Source organism: Copadichromis virginalis, linkage group LG10, assembly GCF_057382275.1.
Source record: "Copadichromis virginalis isolate Kocher_CV1m ecotype Utaka linkage group LG10, C_Virginalis_male_GT1.1, whole genome shotgun sequence".
Taxonomy (NCBI): Eukaryota; Metazoa; Chordata; class Actinopteri; order Cichliformes; family Cichlidae; genus Copadichromis; species Copadichromis virginalis.
Window position 1 is genome coordinate 15540679 of NC_140627.1, and position 26132 is coordinate 15566810.

Genomic DNA, 26132 nt, shown 5'->3' on the forward strand with positions numbered 1-26132 from the left:
TTTTAAAACGTTCACAAGCTCTGAAGCACAAATTTTACTTTGAAGGTTATCCTTCTCCACTTCCAGATCGCCTTGCACTTTTTCAAGTTTTACTACTGCTCGGCTGATAGATAAAGTGTTTGCAGTCAAACATGCAGGCAACCATGGCAATCTACTGGGAGGTTTTTGGTTCACCGCCTTCTTTGCAACTGATTTCACCCAGTGAGAGCCAACAACCTCCGGGAACTACTGCAAACCAATTGGGGAATGTTTCCCTAACAACCAGTGGTTGTACTCCATCTAATCTGGTGAACAAATCTCAAACAATGTGCACATAAAGTCATGGTGTGAAACCTCAATAGAAGTCTAAACAGATTTCGACCTTAACTTATGAAAAACTTTGCTGGTGATTTTATGGTGTCAGTCACTCATTTTGGGGCCTGTTGAATAAAACACGAAGTCCATTATATAAAATCTCCTTACTCTAAATGTCAGAACGGGTGTGTTTATTGGCTAACAACTTGTGATCAACAAGTCATTAGCCAATGAACAGCAAGATCAAGCTCTCGCTCATCACATCCAGTTTCAGAACACAAAGACAGCGAAAACGCTCATCTCAGGGACTTAAAATGGGACTTCATTTAATGTGACGTTGGCTACGTCTATGTTGTACTTTGTAATATTTATACTGTTAGTTAATCTCTCCACTATGCTTTGATATATAACTAGTTAGTTAGTTTTGTCTAAAATAGAAATATCTTCACTTTACACTGACAATCGTCAGAAAAGTAGCTGCTTTGAAAAGCTTGATTGAAATTATTAAAAAAATGTAAACATAATCGCTTCAGCGCTTTCATCTTTCTCCGAATCTCTACAACATAACCCTCCCCAGCAACAATCCTCTCCTCCTGCACTTCCCTAAAGTCGCTGCCATCCTTGGACCCATCAAACTTTCAGAAGTGTTTAAAATATTTAAGCCCTCAAAGGTTTGTGCCGGAAGAAACAACAAGGAGACTGCTGTGCCCTAAGCACCTGGCGAAACTATGCCATCCACCATATGTAAGTAGGTCGCACGGGCAACCCTCCTTTAGTGGCCAATATACAAACCACAGGATTAGCTTGAATGTGTTGAAACCCTTTCCCTTATTGCTGCACCGTTACCGATCTGCAAAACGCTGTTCTCAAAAAATGTTATATAACAGATTCTATTAAAAAACACATCCACAATGCATTTCTGCAGTTTTGCATCACACATACTGAAGATTAAGCCTGTTACAGCTGCAAACAGCATTTTTCTTTTTTTGTTTTCTTTCCATGTCGTGTAACAAGATAAAAATAAAGAACTCATCATGCACTGATGTACTTTTTTTTCCTTTTCTTTTGTCCGCTCTATCTATTGATTACTGCAAAGGAAAAGAATACCCACACAATGCCTGCCTGCAGCTCACATTCTTTTTCTTGCCTTTGTGAAAACACACAATAATGTGTCGGTGAGCCTGTGAGTGAGAGAGCGCGAGGAATCTGACAAGTGAGTATGAGCGAAAGAGACCGAGAGAGCGATGGAAGTGGCGTGTTGTGAGTGTGAAACAGAGTTTTTTTTCCCCTTTCACCTTAGAAAATCCATCTGCCAGGCTGGTGGTCATTAATCTCATTTCCCCCCACTATAAAAGCTATGAAATCATATAAACATATCCATAATCACTTAGCTGACTCACCACTTTTCTGATTGCACCTTGGCGCATGAGAAATGTTTAGTTAGTGCTTTGATATCATAATAATAAGACTGACAAGAATAAAAGGCCAAGGTAAACAAACACACGATGTGATGTATTTGCCTATACTTTATGAGACAACAGATTTAATGCAGAACCTTAAATCATATGCAGCATTACTACATCACATTACTGAACAAGATAAGCCTGCACTTATGCATTTCATCCAAGGCTGAAAAATGAAAAATGACCTTTTTATTGAGTAACTGCACAAACCACTACTGTGTAATGATGTGCTTTAACTTTGTGATGCTCAAAAGCTTGTGAAATAAAACCGAGGGGTTATCTTCCAATTTATACAGAGTATAAAAACTTCAGCGAATGTTTGAGCCGTCACTTGAGAAAGCATCGTGCCACAAACAAAATAAATCAGTTTTTACTTGAGAAAAAGAATTGTTGATGCTCACAAAGCAGGAGATGGTATCACAGATACCTTGTGAGAAACATCATCAAGAAATTCAGAGAGAGCAGGCCAAAAGAGCTCTTTGGTCATATCAACACTGCTTATGTTTAGAGAAAGAAGGGAGAGGTCAAAAGAAGACCGACCCCACAGTGAAGCATGGTGGTGGGTGTATTATGCTGTGGGAATGCTTTAATGTGTCTAGCATACAAATTCTCATCAAAGTAGAAGTGATCTCCAAAAAAGAAGGATTTTGAAAGAAAACATAAATCAGTCGCTTTGTCTCCCAACATGACAATGCCCCAAAACAAATGTTGCTCTTTGTTCAGAAGACCAAAGTGGACGTTAATGACGGGGTGATTCAAGCCCTCATTTGAATCCCATTGAACGGGCATGAACTGAAGATCAAGGTCCATACCAGATGACATCAACTCTGGAGGAGCTTGAAACAGGGATTGCTAAGGAGACATGTGTGGCAAATGATTTCAGCCTGTTATCCAGCAAAAAGGATACACAATTAACTGTCAGCATCAGGGGAGATAATGATTTTGAACCCTGGCAGTTTAAAAAAAATTTTTTTTTGTGTATGCAGAGTAACATAATGTAAAAAATGTGGGCTGATAATTCTGTCCTCATCTGTACCCGACTGCATCTTCGATACACTGCGTTTCCTGCTCGATTTCTATTACAATTTTTGTCATTTGTCAATAATACAGAATGAGGTTCTCTGTGTAGCATGCATCCTGTAAGCTTAGCAAGAGTCATAATGATGGAGAGGTATGTTTGAGAGCGAAGGCAGGAACTAAGCCACGGGGAGATAGATGACTATTATAGCAGCAGCCTCCACACATCCACAGAATAATCCTCACTGAGCTCCCATCTCCTGGTGAACAGCTATCAGTGACCGTTTAACAGGAGTGAAAGGAGAAGTTAAAACACTTTATTGGCTTCTCTTTGTTCGTCTTCACTATTCTCAAGTACCTGCGTTGTGTTTTACTCTTTGTGTGTGTGTGTGTGTGTGTGTGTGTGTGGGGGGGGGGGGGGGGGGGTCTAAACTGCTATCCATTTTCCAAAGAATAATATATTGAAGTTCACCTCAGTTTTGTAATATAATCAACACCTTCAGACATCTGAAACTTGCTTTATAAGAGAATTCAACCACAGTAAACAAGTTTATCTTATTGCTGCAAAGAGATCTCATATGTTTAATTGGAGTTTGGTTTTATCCTGCAGGGAAACATTAATACAGAAATCTGAAAACCTCTGCTCCTGCAGCAAGGTGATCTCCGAAACAGAAAACAGTGTTCTTGAAGCTCAAACAAAAATAAAAATGAAAATGCTTTGGGAATGTTGTAAATGCTATGCAAATTAGACTCTAACACACTAATATACACAAAACTGTCAGAACGGTTTTAGTTAGGCCTCAGAAGCAGATAACACTTCTTTAAAACTGTTACAACTGGACAAAAAAGGACACTTTCTTAGATATTAGTTTCGGTGCCTGAAAATACACAGGAATTAAATTAAAAATGGATTATAATGGGAACTACAATTATCCTACACACTCTGTCCAGAATGCCATTTACTCTTTGGTAGAAGAGCAAGTCTTCATGTCTTTCTGTGATTTGAGCAGATCTGCAGCTCCCACGCATGGCTCTGTGCTGTTCTGAACCTTCATTAAGAAAACTCTCACCATAACTGCCACCTAATCTCTTCTCCTCACCACCACCTACTTCCACGGCTCTCTTCCATCTCACAACAACATTAGGACAGCGCTCACTCTTCCTCTGCCTTCCTATCATCTTGATATGTTACCAGGGCATCGTTTCTGCCTCAGTTTTTATTTGACATATTTACCACTGCTTTATCACCCACGCTAACCTCAGGACATGGGGACTCCTTCACTGATAGACACTGTAAGGGTCAGGGATACGCTTATCTGTCTGAATCCTTCTGTGTTCATGTTAGCTGTGTCCACATTTGATTTGTGCTCAGGTATAAAAAAAAATGTTTGATATCTATTAATAGTTTATAATCCTAACATCTATTTTTGCTATTAAGAGCTCATTTGCATGGGTTCTGTGCAACAGTCAAATTTCACCCAACATTATCCTTGACAGATTAAATGAGATCATCAACACTGATAACTAAGGGTGTTAACTTTAAATGCATGTCATCCCTGTCCTCCCATCTTCTTCCATCTCTTAACTGTACTCCAAGTAGAAAGAGTGTGACATACACACAATTGATGAATAGCCACCTACTTCAAGATCAAAGCACATGCGCTTCTATCTTTCTTTTTTTTTTAAAAGCTTGCCCTATTTATATCAGCCTGGATTTATTGTAGACAGCTTCACAGTGTGAGCTGCAGTCTTTCCTTTAAAACTTACAATTAGAGACCGGGGGTCATGTTCAACATACCAAGGATATATTTTTTATTATCAAATTTGGCTAAACCTCAACTGCAATCACGACTCTGTAAGCGGTTAAGAGATTTCTCCAAATAGGGAGATGCTGGCTGCAGATAACCAATCTAGAGCAATATAGATATATCCTGTTCTTCTAAGAACAATCTGTGACCCCAGTTTCAAAAATCTTGGGATGCTGTATAAAAATAGTCTCATAGACCCACATGTTATTCACAATACAACACAGAAAACATCAAATGCTTAAGCAGAGGAAATGTAACATTTTAAGAAAAAAAAGTGTCATTTTGAACTTGATGGCATCAGAATATCTCAAAAAAATAAAGTTGGGGCAGGGGCATTTTTAGTACTGTTTAGCACCCTCCCCTCTTTAACAGTAAGCAAACATATGAGAACTGAGCTGCTGCATTTTGAGGAAGAGTGTATTTCTCATTGTTGTCTGATAAAGCTTCAAATGTTTTCAGTTGGTGAAAGGTCTGGATTGCAGGCAGAGCAGTTCAGCACCTGGATTCTTCTAATATGAAGACACGCTGTTGTAATAGTTGCAGTATGTGGTTCAAATATCCAGTCTTTCTTGAAAAAGACAATGTCTAGATGACGGCAAATGTTGCTGTATATACCTTTCAGCATTAACACTGTTTTTCCAGTGCGACAGTGTTCCTCTCCTCTTTAGTCCAGATGAAAAAAATCAACATTTTGACTAATCTGACCAAAGGGCAGTTTTCCACTTTGTCTCATTCAATTTTAAATGAACATAGGCTCAGTGAAGACTGCGCTTCTGGATCAAGTTCACATATGGATCCTTCTTTGCATGATGGAGCTTTAACCTGCATTTGTGGATAGCACCGTGAACTCGTGCTGAGCTCATGCATGATGGTCATTCCTGTTTTTAACACAGTGCCACCTGAGGGCCCAAACATCAAACTTCACAATTTCACATTGACAAATATTGACATAAAGTTGTTCCACAATTTGTAGACACAATTTTGTATAGATTGGTCCTCTTTCCATCTTTATATCTGAGAATCTTTGCCTCACTAAGATGCTCTAAATATTCCTTCACCTCTTTCTTTTTAGTAAAACTGTCCCAGCTTTCGAGATGAGAGTCACAATTTTGGAATTGCGGTTGTACAAGCCGAAACTAAGCTTTAAGGAATGTAAAATGTGTAAAAGAGATTAAGTGATACATTTGGTGCAGCCACAGTCAGGAAAGACAAAAATACAGATGCTGTGCTAAGAGACATATTATTATAACTGTCCCCACATTAAGACACAAGTAGATGTGACTATAATTACAACTACATATTCTCCTACATATTTATATGACTTAAATATTTTTTATGGCATTTCTGACCATTTTACTACAACTTTTTCAGCTTCAACCTTAACTGTATTAAAAGGTCTTTGGTGCAAGTAATGAACATGTATTAAATTGTATTAAACATTATTCAAACCAGCTGCTGGCAAATCTTGCATGAGGTCATTAAGTAGGCCATAAAGCTGAAGCGCTCTCTGTTTTAAGATTATGTTGCTTCACTGAGACCTAGAATAAAATAAAATATTGCAGCAAGCGAGGAATAAAGTTCCCTCCACTATGAAACATGATCTGAAGTTGCTGCAGGTAGCAAAAGAAAAAGCTCACCTGTAGAAGTAAGAGCAGCCCCGCACTGTGTTGTGGCTGAAATATTCCTGGGTTTTCTCATTGCCAAAGTCTTCGAGAGGGTCGGACCACAGCAGGTCACACATGGGCCCAAAAGCCGGTGGCTCCTTGAACCGATCCAACTTTACACACGGATTCAGAAATTGATGTCAGGCACACACAAAGAAAGCAGAGTGGGATATGGTAGTGGTGAGGCGTGACTGGACTGCTACCTTTTTAATGTCATCTAAGGTGTGTATTTCAGGTGAGAGTCCACCGTGAACACACAGAAACTGTTGGTTCATGAGCGCAGCCAGGGGAAGGCAGTCAAACGCGTCCATACACGAGTCATACACCTGCTCTGAGTACTTGATTTTACCTGGCACAACACAAAAAGTAATGGTTTGGTTCAATGAGTCACCTTTTGAACACTGAAATGTTAGCAAGTGGTAATTATTTGGGTTTAACTTTGGCTGGTAGGCATACTTTTAGTTCTTTCAGTTTGAATTTGTTTAACTTGTTGCATTTGTAGCTCTTCATTTTCGGCTTCTCACAGGCAATTCCAATTCAATTTTATTTATATAGCACCTAATCACAACAACAGTCACCTCAAGGTGCTTTATATTGTAAGGTAAAAGCCTTACAGCAATACTGAGAAACCAACAATGAGCGAGCACTCGGCAATAGTGAAAAGAAAAACTCCCTTTCAACAGGAAGAAACCGTCGGCCATGACCAGTTTGGGGTGAGGTGAATTCCATTCCCTTATATACCTTGATATAGCATTAACATTAGCTCCAGGCTACGCAGAACCGTAGTAAGACAGAGAAAGAAGAACTGAGAGGTACTCACATTCTTGTTTGAAGGTGAAATATTCTGTCAAATGTCTACATTCATGATTTCCACGGAGTAAAAATAGTGTCTTTGGATAGAGGATTTTCAGCGACCAAAGGTATAAAACACACTGTTGAAACAAGCACAAGAAAAATGTTACTTGTGATGTTTTTTTTCCTATTTGGATTCCTGTGTGGCGTTCTTAATAATATTCTTTTGGATTTACCTCAATACTGAAGTAGCCACGGTCAACATAGTCACCAAGGAACAGGTACCGTGTTGTAGCTGGTGATCCTCCCACTTCAAACAGCTTCATAAGATCAAAGAATTGCCCATGGATGTCTCCACAGACTGAAAAACACCCCAAAAAGGCAGATGTTATGAAACCGAAAAGAACCCCCCCCCCACACTGAAAATCCTTTTCTCTTCTTTGCCAACATGTGCACGCATCTTTTTCCCGTCTGCTAGGATAAAAAAATGCAGTACATTATCATTTCGGTCATACCTACCGTAGCCTGTAAAACCATTTGCAGCCATTGCAGTGCATTCACGAAACAAAACATTCAAGATTCGACCGATACTTCTGACTTCATCACTGTTGTCTTTTTTCACACGACAGTGATGAGTTGTGAGTTTCTATATGTATCGCCTGGATTTCCAGGCTTGATATTTATTGTTTTTGAAGGTTTGAAGAACAGAAGATGAGAGACAGACAGTAGAGACCACTGTGACAGGAGCTCATGGCGTTACAGAATAGTACACTTTGTACCAGAGGTGTGTGTCTTCATTTTCTGCATGCAGGTTAGCTGCATAAATAGACAGCCAGGCTGTGCAGATGCATGGAGATGCTGCTGTTTGTATCGTGACTCTACTGATTATTTGCATCTGATAAAAATGTCTCGCGTTTGTTTTGTTGTGTAATACCTTTTGCAACAGTTAAGAATGTAGCTGTAGAACGGGCTCTCGTTAATAATGCAATATTGCGTACAGGGAAATATGGATGTAATGTAACTATAAACAAAGGCATAAATAAAAATAACTACTTATGCCATAAGCATAAAGATCTGAGCGTATTCTGTGTGAGGTGAAAAATATGGTTTCACCGAATGGGCTCTCTGGATTACTCCATCTACTATGTGCACTTTTCTTCTCTCCTTCCATGGAGAACTCGGAGCACTTAATTATTCACATTGTCACTGGAAGTGTTCTTCATTCTTTTAACTCTTTAGTGCTCACATATAGAGAAAGCACGGCCTGTCAGCAGAGCGGCATGTTATGAGAATAATATTCTTGCGTGTGCATCTGGATCTGATGGATGCCATGTTAGAAATTCTCCCCTCTTTAGGTGTCGCTGTATTGAGATATTTCTAAGGTCTCTACTCTAGCTGAAAGGCTTCTGTCCTCTGCTTCTGAGAAATGAGACGCTCACGCCTCCCAGAGTTAGAAAAATCTCGAGCCCCCGGGGAGATATATACTTTTTCGTAGTGAACACTGTGGCACTGGAGTGCAAACCTACATCTCATTTCCTCGCTGCCTTCAATTTTTCATTATCATCTTTCTCTGTCTCCTTCTCTCCTACTCACCCTCCATCTCCTCTCGCTTTTCCGTCTCCCCTATCAGCTCCACAGTGGCCTTCGCCCACTCAAAGCTTAGAGCAATGTGAGTGGGAGACTTCTTGTGTGACTAAAGCAATCAAAAGCACACATGCGCACATACATGCAAGCTCATGCGCAAACACCCGTAAAACATGCGTGCAAGTAAGGATTCACATGCATAATCGGCTGCAGAGACATTCAAACACTGCTCGCGCTCACACAGATATAAACAAATGTGCAGACATAATACTTAGTTTGTCATACATATTTCATACTTAGTACATAAAGCCTCCATTTTGCTGATGCAGGTCGAGCTGAGGCCTTCTCCTGAAGTGCATTTGTCATCTTTGATGACATTAAGCTGATAGGAAGCTAGGTAAATGCATAATTACATGTGCATTCACATTTATGTTCAGTATACACTCACCAACCACTTTATTAGGTACACCCTGCCCTCCTAGTACCAGGTTGGGCCCTGTTTTGCCTTCAGAACTGCCTCAATTATACCATAGCCATCGATTCAACAAGGTGCTGGAAACATTCCTCAGAGATTTTGGTCCATATCGACACGATAACATTACACAGTTGCTGCAGATTTGTCAGCTGCACATCCATAATGTCAATCTCCTGTTACACCACATCCCAAAGGTGCTATTAGATGAGTCTGACAGAAGGTAGGACGTATGCATGCCCTACCATCTGAATATAGAAAACTGAGACTCATCAATCTAGCCAGTCTTTTCAGTCTTCTCTGTCCAATTTTGGTGTGCCAGTGTGAATGCTAGCCTCAGTTTCCTGTTCTTAGCTGACAGGAGTGGTTTTCTGATGCTGTAGCTCACCTGATTCTGCATATCTTGGTTGTCATGAGTCGTTTTTTGACTTCCTATTAGACCCCAATATTGCTGCTATTCTGGGCAAAATGAGCTATTTGTCAACATATCTGTCTCTGTATTTATAAAGGTTGGTAAATGAAAATTTAAAAAGAGAAACACCTTTTAACAATGCTATGAATGTTCATGCTATGCTTTCAGAGCTTTGAACGCCACAAACACAACAACCAGCTGATGTGAGCCGAATCAGCCAGAGCTTAAATGAGTACTCTGTGACTCGCTGTGGCAATCAAACAAGATTCTCTTAAAACTGCACCGTCACATTAGCTCAGTACGAACTAACAAATGTGTTTGTGTCTTGTATGCCTGGGGAAAAAAGAATGACCAATATATTCGATTTTTTAAAATAACCAAACATGTGAATCAGTGTTAAAAATCCTATAGGTTGGACTATGCTTCCTATCAACTCAAAGCAGTACGGCCATTCTCCTTCGACCTCCAGCATCAACAATGCATTTTTACTTAGACAACTCTTTCACTTTTTTGGACCATTTTCTGTTAACCTTATAAATGGCTTTTTTGAAAACAGTATTTGTTTTTTTTTAACTAAGAAGTAAGAAAGCAACAGACAGAAAATAGAGAAAGTTAGAGAAATTACTTGCAACAAAGGTTGAAAGCTGAAGAGGTGGGTGTTGTAATTATACAGTATGTGTGGTAAGCAGTCGACCAGTGAGAGCCCCAAATAACCCCTTTATCATATTGGCGACAGAATCATGTTAAATTTAGCTGAAACACAACCGGCTACAACAGAGTCTGACATTTCACTAGTACAAGAAACAATATTGAGTTTTACTTTAAAATGTATTTATATTCACAACTTTAGTAAGATAAAATTGGCTAAATAGATGATGTAAAAGAAAAAAAAAAACCAACTAAGTCTCTTAATTAAATTTTCTTGATGGGAAGCCACGGTTGAGTACACAGGATACTTTTGTGTCGGGCTGAGGCATGTTAATATTTTAGAGCATAACTAGGACACACTGCAGGGTTTTCAGCAGAAAAAAGATTTTATCTGTTTATACATGAGAGATACTTCAGGCTTTTAAACTCAGCATTTGTTTTAACTTTTATACTCTCTACTTACATCTAAAGTAAATATAGGTTTAAAGCTTTGACTTATATATTTTTATATATTTCAAACTAGTGTTTTCCAACCTGATTAACTGGCTGCATAGCAAAATGTAGACAAAGAAGGAAACATTATGGGATTAACATCATCCTAACAGACCAGAAATTTGCGCAGAGACAGTGCTTCTGAGATACCGCTGAACTACTTTACATGGACTTATTTAACAAGATAATGATGATTCTGCCTGGTAGTGACAGCTTCCTGCTGTATTCACACGAATTCTCCTTTATCTATTTTTAAAAATCACTTGTGCTCTCTGTTCTCTTTAAAAAATACTGATCATAAAGGAGCAGAAATTTGATCTAAGATCCCTCTCACAATTTATTAAAATGTCTTAACTTACCTGACAAATAAGGCTAATAGCATCAGCTGTCTTTTATGCTAGCAAATGTTAGCATGTAGCACGGTAGACGTACTTGGTTAAGCTAGCTCAAGTTTACTGTCACAGAGCTGTTGATGACTTTATCATCAGTTTTGGAAATTAAAGTTAGGTGCTGCATTTTTTTTGTCAGCTCTCACTGTGTCTCACTGACAGTTACTTGTAGACAACTTTTAATTCAAAAAGCTTAAAGTTTTTTTTTACATGACAATGTGGTACTACTGTACAGAGTCAAGACAGTTTTAACTTAAACAGGACTCATTTTTATATGCTTCGTTTGAACAGTTTCCCAGGCAAATATAGTCCAGATCAAAAATAGCCTGAGAAATTGAAAAAATAAAACAACAACAAGACGTTATATCCCTTGGTTTTTCTTTATTACTTCTGACTGCTTCCTTAAAATATTTTATGAATTAATTAAAAATGTAAAACTTTTTTCAATCACTAAATGATGGATGAACTGTGATGATGAAAGTTAAAAAGACAAATTCAATTCTATTTATCTAACACTTGCTTCCGGTTCTTCTCGAATATCAGCTGTCCAATAAAATCAAGACAGAGCAGATCCTCTAACTTCCTAATATAAAGGATATTAAAACTAGAAAATTTCATATGCAAGCTCAAATGCCAGCCCCATGTCATATTATATCTGAGCAAACATTTTAGCTTGGCATCAAACTAAAGTAAACTAAATTAGCAATGACTGTGCTCTAGTCAAGTGAGCTTGCTCCTGGCTATTGCGCAGGCTGCCTCATTGTCATGGTTTACTGCAACACTCAGCAGAAATGAGCCAACATTAAAACACCTGTTTCTTTTCCTGATCTACATCCAAACAGATCTACATCTGAACACTCAGTCGTTTCAAGTTCCAGGCTCGCCATGCTGCAGTTTGACTTTAAGTCTCAGGTAAGTGTCTGTGAAAGGTTTCATACCTGTGACCGGTGCCTCGATGTCTAATATAGTTTTCTCCTGACGCAGGATAGCTGCTCCCTCATTGATGATTCGGAGCGCCACGGCCTCCTCCACACGACCTTCCTTGGTGAGATGGGCCTTCAGGAGATCCACGCGAGGTTTCCCTTCACAGTCAAACACTTCCTTCATCGTAAGGCGGTGGCTCAAGGGGAAGGGGACAGCTGAGGACAGAGCACAGGAACGCAGCGACATTTAAGCACAGGGACATCATGGTCACTATGGCTACTCTTAAAGAAATGGACACAATTTCCGACGGTTTTGTTGCCACTGTGCTGCATTATTATAGTAAACAGTCCTCAGGAATGATACTGACAACATTTTATCAAGGAACTCATGCAGCAATCATATAAGAGAAAACCCCGACCATGTTTTGCCTGCAAGCAATACTGCACAGCTGCTTCATTCCATCTTTGTTGATGGTGTGTGCACTTTGGCATGAAGAGCATTCTTAAGAGCACAGTTTTCCTTAAAACAGAAAGAATCTCCCATGAAAATGCAAGGACTTCTCTATCTATCTATCTTAGCATACTGACAACTGTCCTTTATGTGGTTACTTGTATTTTCTGAGTGCCAGATAAAATATCTAAGCCATCTACTCATCCAACACTCTCCCTGGATCGCTAAAGCCTTTGGCCATTAAAATGCATCAGTCACCTACCAGCAGACAGCCTGTGGAACTGTGAAATCCAACCACCGATCATTACTTCAGTGGCAGCAAAGGTTATTTATTAGACCTGGTGCCGAGCTCTGTGTACTCTAAATGCAAGCTATCAGGACCTGTGTATTTACGTTAATCTACACCTCATCTAGCTTAACAAAAATCACATGAGGTCCAGTGGCAGAATTCATTTGAAAAGCTAGACAAAAACAAAAAAGCCTGCCAGATTTGTGCAGAGAATAGCAAACAGAGCCACTCAGCACTGCCAAATAAAAAAAAAGACAAAGGAAAAGTCGCAAATCTCAGGCTTATACTGAACATGACCAACATGCTCTTCAATAATGAATGCTTGACTAGAGGAATCTCAAAGTCGCCACTCGTGGTATAATGAGGCAAGCCCCAGCGAGTGTTTTTAATGGGACTCAAATTTTTCACAGTGTGCAGCATGTATCTGTGACGGCAATGTGTACTTTGACACTTTACCAGCAAGTACAAACTCAGCACAGTCAGCACGGAGAGGAAGCGAAGTGAGCCTGTGGGGTATGTGGACAGTGCTCGCAAAGTATCTTTAAACGCCCTACCTGTTTATCCACAGGCTTTCGAAATGTCTGCATCTCCTGAATGTACTGGAACTAAGTAGCACTTGTCTTATGGTGAAAAACTCAGCAACAATGTCTCCTTCCAAAAGATAATGTCCCAGTTACTTAAAAAAAAGAAAAATCCACAAACCTCAGCGTGAACAATTTCAAATACCAACTATTTACTTTTATACTGAGGTACACGATGCAGTCTACCTCTACCCATGATGAGGGGCTTGTGCTCATGGCAGTATTTAAAAATTAACAGCCTGATGTGCTACAAGTCAGTGCATGGGTCGACTGTGTAATAAGTTGCAACAATATTCTGAAGTCTTGGTCTGCAGTTTTCACAGACTGCACTTGGGTTAATCGGAATGCCGCAAGCTATGGCTGTGTGCACATGAAGTCAACCCAAACACCAGAAACCAACCAAAACAGACTTGTAATGTGTTAGTATGAAAGTACTATCTACTCTTGTCCCATCCACTGCCCCTTCAGAGGACCAGTTGATGGTTGGAAGTGCTTTGAGAATCACCAGTTGACTTACATCCACTGCCTTATAAACAAGAAAAGGCAGACATTGCTACAGGCAGGCCAGATGAAAATATGTCATTTTGATTTAAAGCTGATAATTACCATAAGTCAGTGTAGCATATCTGACAGATGGAAAAGATTGAAAACATAACCTGTGTTGAAATACATTGGCGTAGGTGCTATTATGTAACTTACATAACCGTAAAAGGTAAATGTGGTGCAGGAGCCCAGATTACTCAGGAACCGTTCTTATTTCATTTTAAACTTCAAACTAGCAGAGCAATTTGACTGTAAAATGAGCTGAAACTAGCCTCATGTGGATACTTTAAAAGGAACATTACGCTTTGTTTTTTTCTGTTTTCTTTCTTTTGTTTCTTTTTTGTGTTTTTTTTTTAGCCGATTATCAGAAAAACCCAACAGAGATTATTTCGAGATAATCCTCAACAGCACATTTTAAAGAAACGCACATATGTTGACACAGACATGTGAGCGGTCTCCTGATATAGATGTATGGTGGAGAGATGAAAAGCTGACTTCTGCTCAGCACCCGAGCAGAGTTGAACTATGAAATACTGTACGTTGCCGGGCAACAGCAGCAGCAGCAGCAGCTAACTGTTGGAGTACAGCCAGTAGCTGTGCTCCGCAGAAAGCTGGGATTTGCATTGGGGGTTCACGTAGATACAGTGATGCAAATGCTCACACATTGGTCAAACCTTAAGCTCACAGTTATTCCTCTGTGTGGAGTTAAAAGACATTCAGCTAAAGACGGCTAAGAAGAGCTGCCTCTCTGCACTGTTCAATTAATAATAAATGTATGGTGGGTTTATGTGTTTGTTAACCATAGTTTGTCTTGTTAAGTGCAGGATGGTTTCACAAAAGTAAACAGTGCAATGAAAAGATCCATAAAATAAAATAAAACAATGACATAAGTATTCTGGTTTATTGCCCATATTCTCTGCTATAGCTTGCTTTGTATGATATTCAGTGTCTTACTGTATGTACCACCTGACTGATGTTTTTATTTAGATGCTATCAGAGCAGGTCTGTTCTGTCAAACCTAACTACTGCCGCATCATGGCCATTAATAAATTACTAATGCCAATACAAGTATTTGTATGGTGTTACCAAAGGCTGACATGAATGTGACAAAGTTGTACATTGATATATTATACCTCGGGGTGAAATATAAGAGCGCACCTGCACTAAACAGCCTGTGGTGACGGTACTGTAGCAAACAAACTGCACAGCCCAGCAGTTACTGTTACTGTACCACTTTAAATATGCTCTGTCAGATTAAGACATGTAAGACTAAAAGAGAACCAGCGAGAAACTGGCTGTGGTTTAAGTTGAAGCTATGTACACAGCAGGGATAAAAATAGCTTCGAGTAGCTTGTAGTGTCAGTGCTCGGTAGTTCACTACAAGCAGCGCACACAAAAACAGCAGGAAACGTCAGTCTTCTGGCTCAAAATTTTCACTACCTCAATAGCTTCCTTTGATCACCTGATGGATGCAAGATTCAGTTTCTTCTTTGTATTTTTTTTTCTTCCAATTTTCAGTCTTTTGGGGATTGTAAAAATGGCTTTTACTTCTTTTTCAAAGTGGTGTGCAAGAATAGGAGAGCAGATACAAGTGACAAAAGACACATTCAGTGTCGGCCAAGCAATAACAAACCTTTATAGCACCTTGACAATTCAGAGCATGGAAAAAAAGAGGATTTTGAAAAATTATAATTCTTTCTCTATGATCAGCCAAATTAATCTGCATTAGAAATCACAGGTGAGGCTATTTAACAAGTATCCAGGGCACACAGCCTGAAAATGAAAGAAAATACAAAATACTTATCAACTCCTAAATCCTAAAGTGTTACATGACCATGTTACAAAAGCAGAAAACTGAGTCAGAATTCTTGGCTGTGTTACGTTCGCTGATATAAACCTTCTGTTTGACATATTTTTGAATTCCTGGGTGTCAGTGAAGCTGCGCCAGGAAATAACCACAATGGTTTTGTCACTGCTTTAAATTTGTGTTCAAATGTGCAGAAAACAGCACGGCAAATCAAAACCAACTTCTCCCTTTTATGATGGACGGCACGGAAACAGAATTCTGTTTGAAACCGAATATCCTGTGAAAAAGATGAAAGTACAGTAAAAGTATAATGAAACGAAAGTGTCCGCAGCACGAGACCGAAGCTATTCAGATGGCCTGTTAGATAAATCTCCACTTAAAGTAAAGCTAGAAAACAATATTGTTCAGGCAGCTCAGGAAGAGTGTCTTTTTCCTTTTTTAAATTTTCTTCACCTGACACAGTTCATGTTCTGTAATCAATGACAATTTAAGGCTCGTTTGTAACTGCTAGTGCACACAGTACATTTGTGCGCCTGCAGTCATTGTCATGTAAGTGCATCTCACAGTGCAGATTACTGTTTCTAAAACTCCGGAGGCTAAAGGACAAAGTTGTTAATGCTGACTGAGCTGCTCGGCCGTTATGATAATATACAGAATGTGGATACACACACACACACACACACACACACACACACACACACACACACATATATATATATATATATATATATATATATATATATATATATATATATATATATATATATATGTATTCAGGCAGAGTGCTGACTGTTGGCAGATCCACTGTAAAGAAGAGAGAGGGGGAAAAATGAGCAGGGCTAAGTGAGTTATGACATCCGTGGGCACTTTATCATCCTCCATTGATCCATCTACTGATTCAGCTTTTGGAATCCCCCCACATACCGCCACCCTTTTTTTCTAATCAAATTAAACCCTGACTTGAGCCCGGTAAAATAAACCCCCCAATAAATGTCCATTTCATGCCCTCTCCCTCTTTTTGCTGGCCCCCGTCTAAGCCCCTGAAATCCTGCTGCATCACTGCTCCAGCTTCTACCACAAGCTCGGCAATTCAGCTGTTTTTTCCTCCTTCCTCCTCCTCCTCCTTCTCCCCCCACACTCCCCCTCTCCTCCCGTCGTGAGCGAAAGCAAGCGTACAGTCAAATCATGACAGATACGATTAAACATAAATCAGCGGGCACAATTAAAAATGTATTACACTTCATATTTCCTGGTGCTGCCCGTGTGCTCGGCTCGCTCTCCGCGGGGGCTGTGCAGCAGAGGAACCCGGATTGTTTATCAACATCAAAGCTTCACTTGCCCACTACCAACACCACCACGAACACAACTTGATGGCCGCATATGCACCATTAATGCGCGACACGTTCATAAAGTCCGCGTCCTGCCGATCCGCAGAGAGCTAAACACCGGAGGTGTTATGTAATACAGCCATAAGCACGCAGAAAATATAGGCTAACTTACATTTCACCATCCGATCCGTGGCGTTTAAGACGATGTCAGCGTTAGACATCTTCATGGGCAGTTGCTGTCTTCGAGGCTGAAGCTTTTTTTTTTTTTTTATCTTCTGTTTCCTCCTGCTCCTTCTCCTTTAGGATGTACTCTCAGTATTTGTTGTCGAAATGCGGCTGATGCTGTGGCATCACTTAGATGATGGGTCCCCTCCGTGCGTCGGTGCTGCGCCGGGTAGGACTGCTGCTCCCCAGGCAGGGATGGATGCTGGGTGCTGGATGCTGTAGGAGCTGCTTCTGCTGTCCTAAGCTGTTAATGTGGGGGAGGATGCGCGGAGAGAGAGGGAGTGAGAGAGAGAGAGAGAGTGAGAGAGAGATGTGCACTATCCCGACATGGCGGTGAAGGGAACTCCCACGCAAATGTTTCACGGGACTGCCTGATGCTGCCATCAGATGGAGGCTGAGACGGGGTTGCCCCCACGCACGCACTACGCGCCATGTTTCGGTATTCTCGAAATTTGTACGCCTGATAATGACAGCGCGTGGACCTCGGCTTAAACGTGTTAGACGTTCATCACAATCAGACGGGCTCGGTTTGATTCCCGCAGCGGGCACACGTGTGCGCCAAAAGCAGCAGTCGGGTGCGTATGTTGGCGGAGACTTTTCACTTGGTGGCGACAAACCATCAGGTTTTATGCAAAGTAAGCAATCAAAGTAGCAACTTAGTCCACGGATCTTTCAAGGAAAATGTTTAATATGGTTAACTGTGGATCCTAATGATGAGATAATCACGTTTGGACACAGGGAAGGTAAATTAACGCGTTGTATGGTGATTACAATTTGCTCACTTTAAAATGAATGATATTTAATACTAGTCGTCTGATGCTCAGACTCATTTCCTTATTACGAATTGTAGTTCAGTTTTTAAGAAAAAAAAATCATCAATCTATAAATATGAACTCTTCACATGAAAATACCAGACTGCAAGGTCAAGTGTGTTGTTGCTTTCCCCACATCACCACACTCTTCATACTGTCAACCATGACACATATAATGGTTCTGTATTTTCATCTAATCTCGCAATTTAGTCTAGTTCCACATTTAACTCTGCACAAATTGTAGCCAGAACAGTTAGAGTTTTTAAAAAAATCGAGTTAAAATAATTTTCTAGTTTGATGCACTTAACACGGGTAAGTGCATCATTTATGGCGCACATTAGCATGTACATTAGCATGCATGTAATTTATAAATATAGATATTTTTGTTCTTGATTGATCAACTAATTGTTTGTGAGTGAGTTAATAAAGGTTTTATAAATACTTATTTCACATTTTAATTCATGGTTAATTCAGGCAGTTAGTTGTTAAGTGTTTTTGTGTGACCTCATTTAAAGTTAGGAGTATTTTTGCCTTTTACAGTATTTAAAAATGAAAATGAAAGTACCCCAAGACTCGAGCAAGTCTCAGCTATCTCCACAACAGAAAAACGACTCACCCAAAGCACAGAGAGATACACAACACTCAAACATTTATTGCCACCGGAGGTTTGCACATTACTGAAATCTAGGTAGGACCAGAGTCCGAGTTTGTAAGAGGGGTTTAAGAGAAAGAGATGCACTGAGCTTAGAAACAAATCTCATATCTTAATCATTATATGTATATAAATGTAGATCTAAATAGTTTGTTAATCACCTACTCAGACTTTCGAAATGTTACCATGAGCACATTATATACAAGCTTATTAATCAAGAATAAACACTTATAAATGCATTTATAAATTACATACTAAATTGTATCACAATGAATCTGATAATATAGCAAAAAGCAAAAACAACAACAACCCCCAAACAAACAAAAAGCAAATCAAAGATGGAAAGGGGCATCATTTTTACTTTAGTTGTCAGCAAGCAATCTGATAGGGAATGTGCAAACAAGCATACGCTATACGATCACTATAGTGTGATTAAAAATAAATGTTACTTATTTTCTTTATAGGAAATCAAGTGAAGGATTTCACTTGAGTGAATGAGGATTATTCCTTTAGTTCAATCCATTGTGTTGGGTCTCTGCTTTCTGAAACACGAGACCAATTCAGTGATTTATTTCATTGTTGATGTTGAAGTCCGTGCTGTTTCTTCCTGGTTCACCTTGGTTTCTCGTTATGTGCCTTCTCTGTCTTTCTACTACATCTCTGATAGTTTCCATCCTGTATTATAGTTTCTCCTGTGTGAGTTGTTTGCCCTGTCTTAAATATTTACCCCCTGTGCCCTCTTCCAGCCCGTGCCTCACTGGGCCATCAGCTCTGTGTGCATATAATCTTATCTGTGTCTTTGTCCGAGTATCTGTTTGCACTTCACGTGTCTCCCAGCGTTCTCTTTGCTCCTGTTTTAGTTTCCTGTTTTGTTTCACCTTTTTCTTTTTTGGACTTTGTACTTCTCTGGATTTTTGCAACAGTCAGATAAAAGACCCACTTTCTCTTCAGTTCACCTGATCTGGAATTTTGTCCTGTCTTGTGAATCTGTGACAAAGTGAGGGTCGTCTCTCTTTAGATTCTGAGTTATGGTTTCTTCCCATAATAATGGTACTATTTAATAGACTGTTGTTAGTCCTGGCTTATCCAGCTCACAGTCCACAATTCACAGATTATTATAATGTGTGAGGTCCACAAAGAAAGTAATACGTTTTCATGTTATTGTTTGGCTACACTGCACAAACTAATTAGAAATCAAATCCAAACACTCCAATGAGTCAAAGAGGCTTGTGAACAATTTTGGCAGAAATTAGACTGCTTCATATCAGGATTACTATGATTCTAGTTTTGTTTTTTCTAATCAGTTTTACTTTTGACTTTTAGTTTTCAGTTTAATTTTAATTTAGTTCCAGTTCCAGTTTTAGCTTTTTAAGTGTTAGTGTATTTAGAAAAATCAGTACAAGTAAAAAAGAAAGAAAGAAAGAAAGAAAGAAAGGAAAACAGAATTTTTTCAAAGCAGCTGACTCACAATCTTGTAAGCATTTAAAGTGTCAATATACACAGAGATCAACGCCTCTTCAGTCAAGTTCTGATTTGATTAGTTTTAATAAATTAACAAATACTAAACCTAAGGATGTTTCCTCTACATTTTTTGCTTTATTACCTCTAAGATGGATTATGTTTTTGGTGGCGTTTGCATGTGTGCCTGTCACTCTGTCTGTAAACATGAAATGTATGCATCCACCAAGGTCTTCAAGGTCTACTTAATGATTTAGTGGTTGAAAAGTGACAAAAAGCCTTATGACTTAAAAAAAAAGGGTAAATATATTAGTATAAAGATTTCAAATAACATGTCGCATTTGACCTCTCTTTCAAGGTCAGTAGACTGAGCTGAAGGTCAAAGGGATAATGCTATACGGAGCTATTTAAACCTTTGTTTCTCACTGCCATTGTTTGAATTAACAACATATAGGCATATAATCAGTGATATAATGATGCATTACTTTGGACCTCTGACCTTTTCTTCAAGCTCAAATAAGGTCAAACTTTCCTAAAATATCTTTTATCTTTAAAATTATGGTTAAAATTCTACTACCTTTGTTTGTATTGGCAACATTTAGTGACACTGGGATATCTGCTTTTTAAATATCACATTGCCACATATCATATATCATGTCAGCTTTGACCTCTGACCTCGCTTTTACATTTTATTTCTGCCAGTTATGTCAGGCATATTAAAATAAATTTCAAAAGAGCAAATAAGAAAAACCCACACTTTGCATTTGTTTCTAATGCACTACAAACATCTCAAAGTTCATTTAAAAAGAACAAAGAAAACAAAATACAATAGTATTCCGTTAAATGTAAACCAGGCAGCGGTACTTGGCACTCTTGAGGTGGTTCTTGTTTTATTAGGTGTAGTATATTTTATTTTAGGTAGTTTTCCAAGTTTACAAAATCGTTTCAGGTAGTTTAAAGTAATTTCAAAAGTCTTGTTTTTTTATTGTAGTTAACTAAAATGTTTTTTAAAACTAGTTTTGGTTAACTGCAACCTGTAACTAACCTTGTTATGACCACATATAGCCTTAAAAAGCATGAAAATATGTGGTGCTTTTCATAGCATTGCTTTGCTTATTTGTAAAAAATGTTTGGAATCATGTATGATTTTTGTTCCACTTCTCACGTGTGCACCACTTTGTGTCGGTCTTTCACGTGGAATTCCAATAAAATTGATTCATGTTTGTGGCTGTAATGTGACAAAATGTTCAAGGGGGCCGAATACTTTTGCAAGCCGCTGTATAATCTGTTGGTCCCATGATTCATGGTGACAGTGTCAGCATTATGTATCTTCTGCTATGTTAAGTGTATATTTTATATTATGGTGTACGTATTTTTTTTTTATTGTTTATATTTGAAAGTATTTTGCTGAATTTCTATCTGTAAAGGTTGAGGGTGAACTTGAAAGATTCACATCGTATGAAACAAACAAACTGGAAGAAAGTCATGGGACACGAGAGGTAAAGAAATCTCAAGTGAAACAGAGTTCACAGATGTCATTTTGATTCATAACATTTTGAGCTGGATGGATGTTGATGCCAATCTCTGTCCAAGACAAGTTTTATTTGGTTTAGATGTGAAACTTTATGGTTGCTTATACAGTCGTCACTTTGAAGACTTACCACTAGATGGAGCTCTAACCTTTATTTTAACTGCAGCAGCAGCAGCAACAGCTGGTTCTCTGGTACTGTTACATGAGGGGCAGCATTTGCTGCTTTGCATTATGAGACGTGATCATTTGAGAAGGCAGTGACACCGCTTATTTAGTGGCACAAGCTAAAGAGTTGTTGATGTGATTTTGTCATGCTTTTTTGTCCTAAAACTGTCAGTCAAGACAACAGAGGCACTTCCTCGCTGACAGATGAGGCAGAACATGTGATGAGTGGCAGGATGAGTAATAAATCTCTAGAAATGGAACAAGTGTTGCTCATCAGGCAGAAAGCCTTTGCAGCTGTCAGGCTCACACAAGGTGTGACTGATTTAGGCCTATTCAGTGGGACAGGAAAACACTTCACACAAAATCCATACCACATTAGAAACTGAATTTTTTTTTCAAAAGTCGGTCCACTGCATGTTGGATTTGCACATGGTATGTCCTTGGAGTTGTCATTATTACCAGGACAGAAAAAAACAGAGTGGAGACGGTTTTCTGCCAATGTTCCTGTTTTTGCTTCACTTAAACAAAAAAAACGAACAAATAAAAAAAACACCAAAATGAAAAATATTTTTTCAGAAACTTAATGCCAATCCCGATTTACTGCCTAAAAACATTACACGTCTTGTAATGACATATCCTTGGACGTGCAGAACCTAAATATTATTTTTGCTGGCGTGCTGTCCTGGCACAACAGTAGGAGAAAACGGTAGAGTGAAAGGAGCTGCATTATGTCCTGGAGTTTATCCAGCTGTAAGCTCCCACATTACTTAAGTCATTTTCTCGCAATCACATCACTAGGGCTTTCTGGCACTACTATCAAAATGCAGGGAGGAGAAGGGGGAATTACCAAAAGGGGGTCTATTTATCAACATCTCAGACATTATATATTCTAAAAGTACAATAAAGTTTTCAGCGTACTACAAATGTTGCTGGAGTTTAAGCATCTTTGGTCATGTCACCACACAGACAGTTCATCGAATCACAAGCCATGCTGCATGTGACTCATACAGATCATAAACTTCCCTTGCTTCATAAATACTATTGATTCCCAAGTTTAATAAAATGCTGATTCCCCTGTCTCTGTCTCTCTCAGTGTCATCCCAAATAGTTTAAAGAAATACTTATGTAAATATATACATACATATACATGTTGTTTTATTTCTGATAGAAAAGCTGTGTCATCCATATGTAATGCTCCAAAAACTAGCCTTGAATTTGGCTAAACTTCCTCACTTCCATTTCCTAAAACCACAGTACCACTATAAATAAAAATGTTTAATTATGCCTTAGGAGTACCTTAAAAAATCTCTGACCAATAGTCACTAGGGTTTTTTTTTTAACCATGAATTACATGAGTATGTTGACACCACAGGCTCTGGCTCAAGAGTTGTTTTGTGCGTCAGCTCTTGAGCCAGAGCCCGAAGGCACTTAGTTTAGTTCAAGACGACGATCGGGAGCAAGAAGAAAGAGGGAAACCACCAACCTGTCTTTCTCCGAGCCCCCAAAATATGCCAACGTGCATCTCCGCGACTCGCTAATTAAACATTTGTAACTGATAAACAACAAGAAGAGTTGGCAGCGAGAACTGCTTGTCACCATGGCTGTAGTGACTTCTTGGAGTCTCTGATAGGACTCCAGGCCTGTTGAAGCTAGCGCATAGAGATAAGGGGCAGACTGCAATTGACACACAGGAGTTTTTACTAAATAGATAAAGTAGTCTGTGACATTTTAAAGCTGCTTGCATGTGTGAGAAAAACCAAACAACTGGAAAAAAAACAACAATAATTCAAAGCATTTCCCCTTCCTGGCAAGGGAAAAGAAAGAGCTATTGGAACACTCCGCTCTAACAACTGGTTAGTTCTGGTGACAGATGATCTGTGGTATTTTAAGTGACGTCACCTGGCACCAAAGACCAGTCAGTATGAGAGAGCTTTGTTTCCAGTGGGTCCCATGGAGACATAAAAGTGTGCTTTTACGACTAATGTGAACTGCGATTATTAGGTGGCATGATTACATGTATTGATGTGGATATAGGTGAGAGGTTAAAGAATCCATATCTGAGAGAAAAAAGAAAAACTTGTATATGGTAACATGGGAGAGACACTTGACACGAAGCCAGTCTTTCAGAAATACCATAAGTGGCATGTGCGAAGAGTGTTACAATGATTATTTAGGCAGTTTACAGGGCTTGTAATTGGAAAAAGCTGATGTTCATGCTTTGCTTGCTCCCGTCATCACTTACGTACCTCTTTCTGGGCCATCACTGGGGGCTTTCCTACAACGCTGGTCATGTGTGCAGCTGGAGATGGAGGCCATGCAACGCTAATCCTCCACCCCAGCTCAGGAAAGTACCCGGCCTCCCTGTGCAGAGTGAAAACAACAAAGGGCTGAGTGTGGCTGCAGCCTCCGGGGTTCAGTGCACCCACCAGAACATGTCCAAGAGTCACAGCTTGCTGCTCACTCCTACCCATCTATCCATGCATGACTCTCCTAAGCCATGGTTTCTCTCTTTGATCGTCTTTTCAACCCGGGAAAAGCACGTATGATTGCAGGCTGTCGTGTAACGTTCCAGCCTTTTCCGGACACAAATAGAGGACTTTAGAAGGTTAAAAGGGAAGGACGTCTGCTACAAAAGAGTCAAAGAACACGGTCGCTTCATTTTATCCTACGTGAATGTAGAATAGCGGTGACATAGTCTGAAACCCTGAATGCAGAAAATGTAGAAAAGTGAAACTCTAATCAGTTGTTTTAAAATGGAACTGCAAATGTGGACATTTATGAACCATATCATAGCTAAGTTATCTGGAAAGTTAATTAGCCACACGTTCACGTGCTCACATGTATATTCATCTAACATTTATATCTGCATTACATTTTGTTAGTCATAAAAAACACATGTCTGAGTAAAAAGTCATTAATGCTGTATACACAAACACCATAATTTATGAAGAGAGCAACGGCCTCTCTCTAATTTAATGTCTACTCCTCGAGTGTAGCTACAGTATAACTATCACGTGTTTAATCAAAGTGTAAGCAGGTTTATTGAAGCCAACTTTCATTCACTGTGAGTGCAATCATGATCATGTGGAACAGTGGATATTCAGTTTATTTTTGGGCAGCCTCAGAGAAGATAGACACCCAGATCAGGATTTTTTTTTTTTTTGCCACCATAGCTACAGCCTTGAGTTCTCGATCTGAACCATGTTGCTTGCTTTGATGAATTGTTCATGCTCAAAAGAGGGGATAATCTTTCATTGACTAAACTCAAAAGCAATAAGAGGTGTAAAAAGGCAGAACGTAAACAATATTGTGTAAATATATATTTGTATAATTTTATATATATTTGAATCCCCATGTCACCAGAAAACGTGTGTTGAAATGTGTCTCCAATTAATTTGGTGAGTACTGGGCAAAATGATTACATGTGGTGTTTAAGTGCCGCTTCCAGGTGTCCACAGTAGATCCATTGTAGTTTTGAAAGTGACTAAAAGCGGAATGTACTAAAGATGCCTTTAATTATATTAATCCCAAGTCACATTAGGGTGAATCCCCGCTGCATTAACATTTCTTTGCTGAAGTGGAGAAGCTGTTAATGTCAAAATAACACACAGACACGCACACGTCACCCAACACTTCTTGAAGGGGATTTAATTTAATTTATGAGGAGTTAGAATGCAAAGTGAGACGCTCTTTTAAACAGATTTTCTTTTTTTAAAGGAGCCAATCGTTCCCTGGCATTTTATTTCAAATGTTTCCTGCTCGGAGAAATGTGTTTCGGAAGTATTCACGTCAGAGTCATTTCATCACGAGGCAAGTACTGTGGAAAGAAGCGCAAAAACTTCAACAAAGTCCTTATTGTCAATGTTTTCGCACGCACAGAATATGGACTAGCCTGTGGGTGGACACCTTTATTGTGACCGAGTTTAGAGCACAAAGACCGTGCGTAATTACGCATGTGTCGGCTTTTTGACTTCAGTGTTTACGAAGTGAGTGTCATGTATATGAAAGCCGTAGCGTTATTTGTTTGCAGGGAGGTTGGCTGGCTACGGGCAGAGTTAGTCGAATACCCCCTCCTCTCCTCTCCCTCCCTCCCTCTCCCTCTCCTCAGCTGCCGCGATATTTTCCAGCTCTGGAGCCTCAACCGCAAAGCTCGATCGATTCGCATTGATTGTCCCTGACGAGCTGCTCCACTTTCTAGCCAATGTCAGCCAGTCTGCGATCGGGAAGGAGAGAAATGAAGGAAAATCTCTGCCGCCCTGGCGGTGTCATTTCCACACACTTGGGTTGGCCGCCTGCCAGCAGACAGGACAGTCGAAAAAGGCGGACTGGACT

General features: G+C 39.5%; 1 protein-coding gene across 2 annotated transcripts in view; it reads right to left on the reverse strand.

Annotated features, from left to right (window-relative positions):
• Positions 1 to 17566, reverse strand: part of ppp3ca (protein phosphatase 3, catalytic subunit, alpha isozyme) — a 30599-nt gene extending 13033 nt beyond the window's left edge. For both annotated transcript variants that reach the window (XM_085470159.1, XM_085470158.1), the window contains exons 1-6: positions 17130 to 17566; positions 11974 to 12174; positions 7275 to 7399; positions 7067 to 7178; positions 6450 to 6595; positions 6220 to 6359 (exon numbers count right to left, since the gene is read on the reverse strand). In XM_085470159.1, coding sequence (XP_085326285.1) covers positions 6220 to 6359; positions 6450 to 6595; positions 7067 to 7178; positions 7275 to 7399; positions 11974 to 12174; positions 17130 to 17184 — 779 coding nt within the window. In that variant the 5' untranslated portion in view covers positions 17185 to 17566. The remainder of the gene's footprint in view (positions 1 to 6219; positions 6360 to 6449; positions 6596 to 7066; positions 7179 to 7274; positions 7400 to 11973; positions 12175 to 17129) is intronic.
• Between the last annotated feature and the right edge of the window lie 8566 nt (positions 17567 to 26132).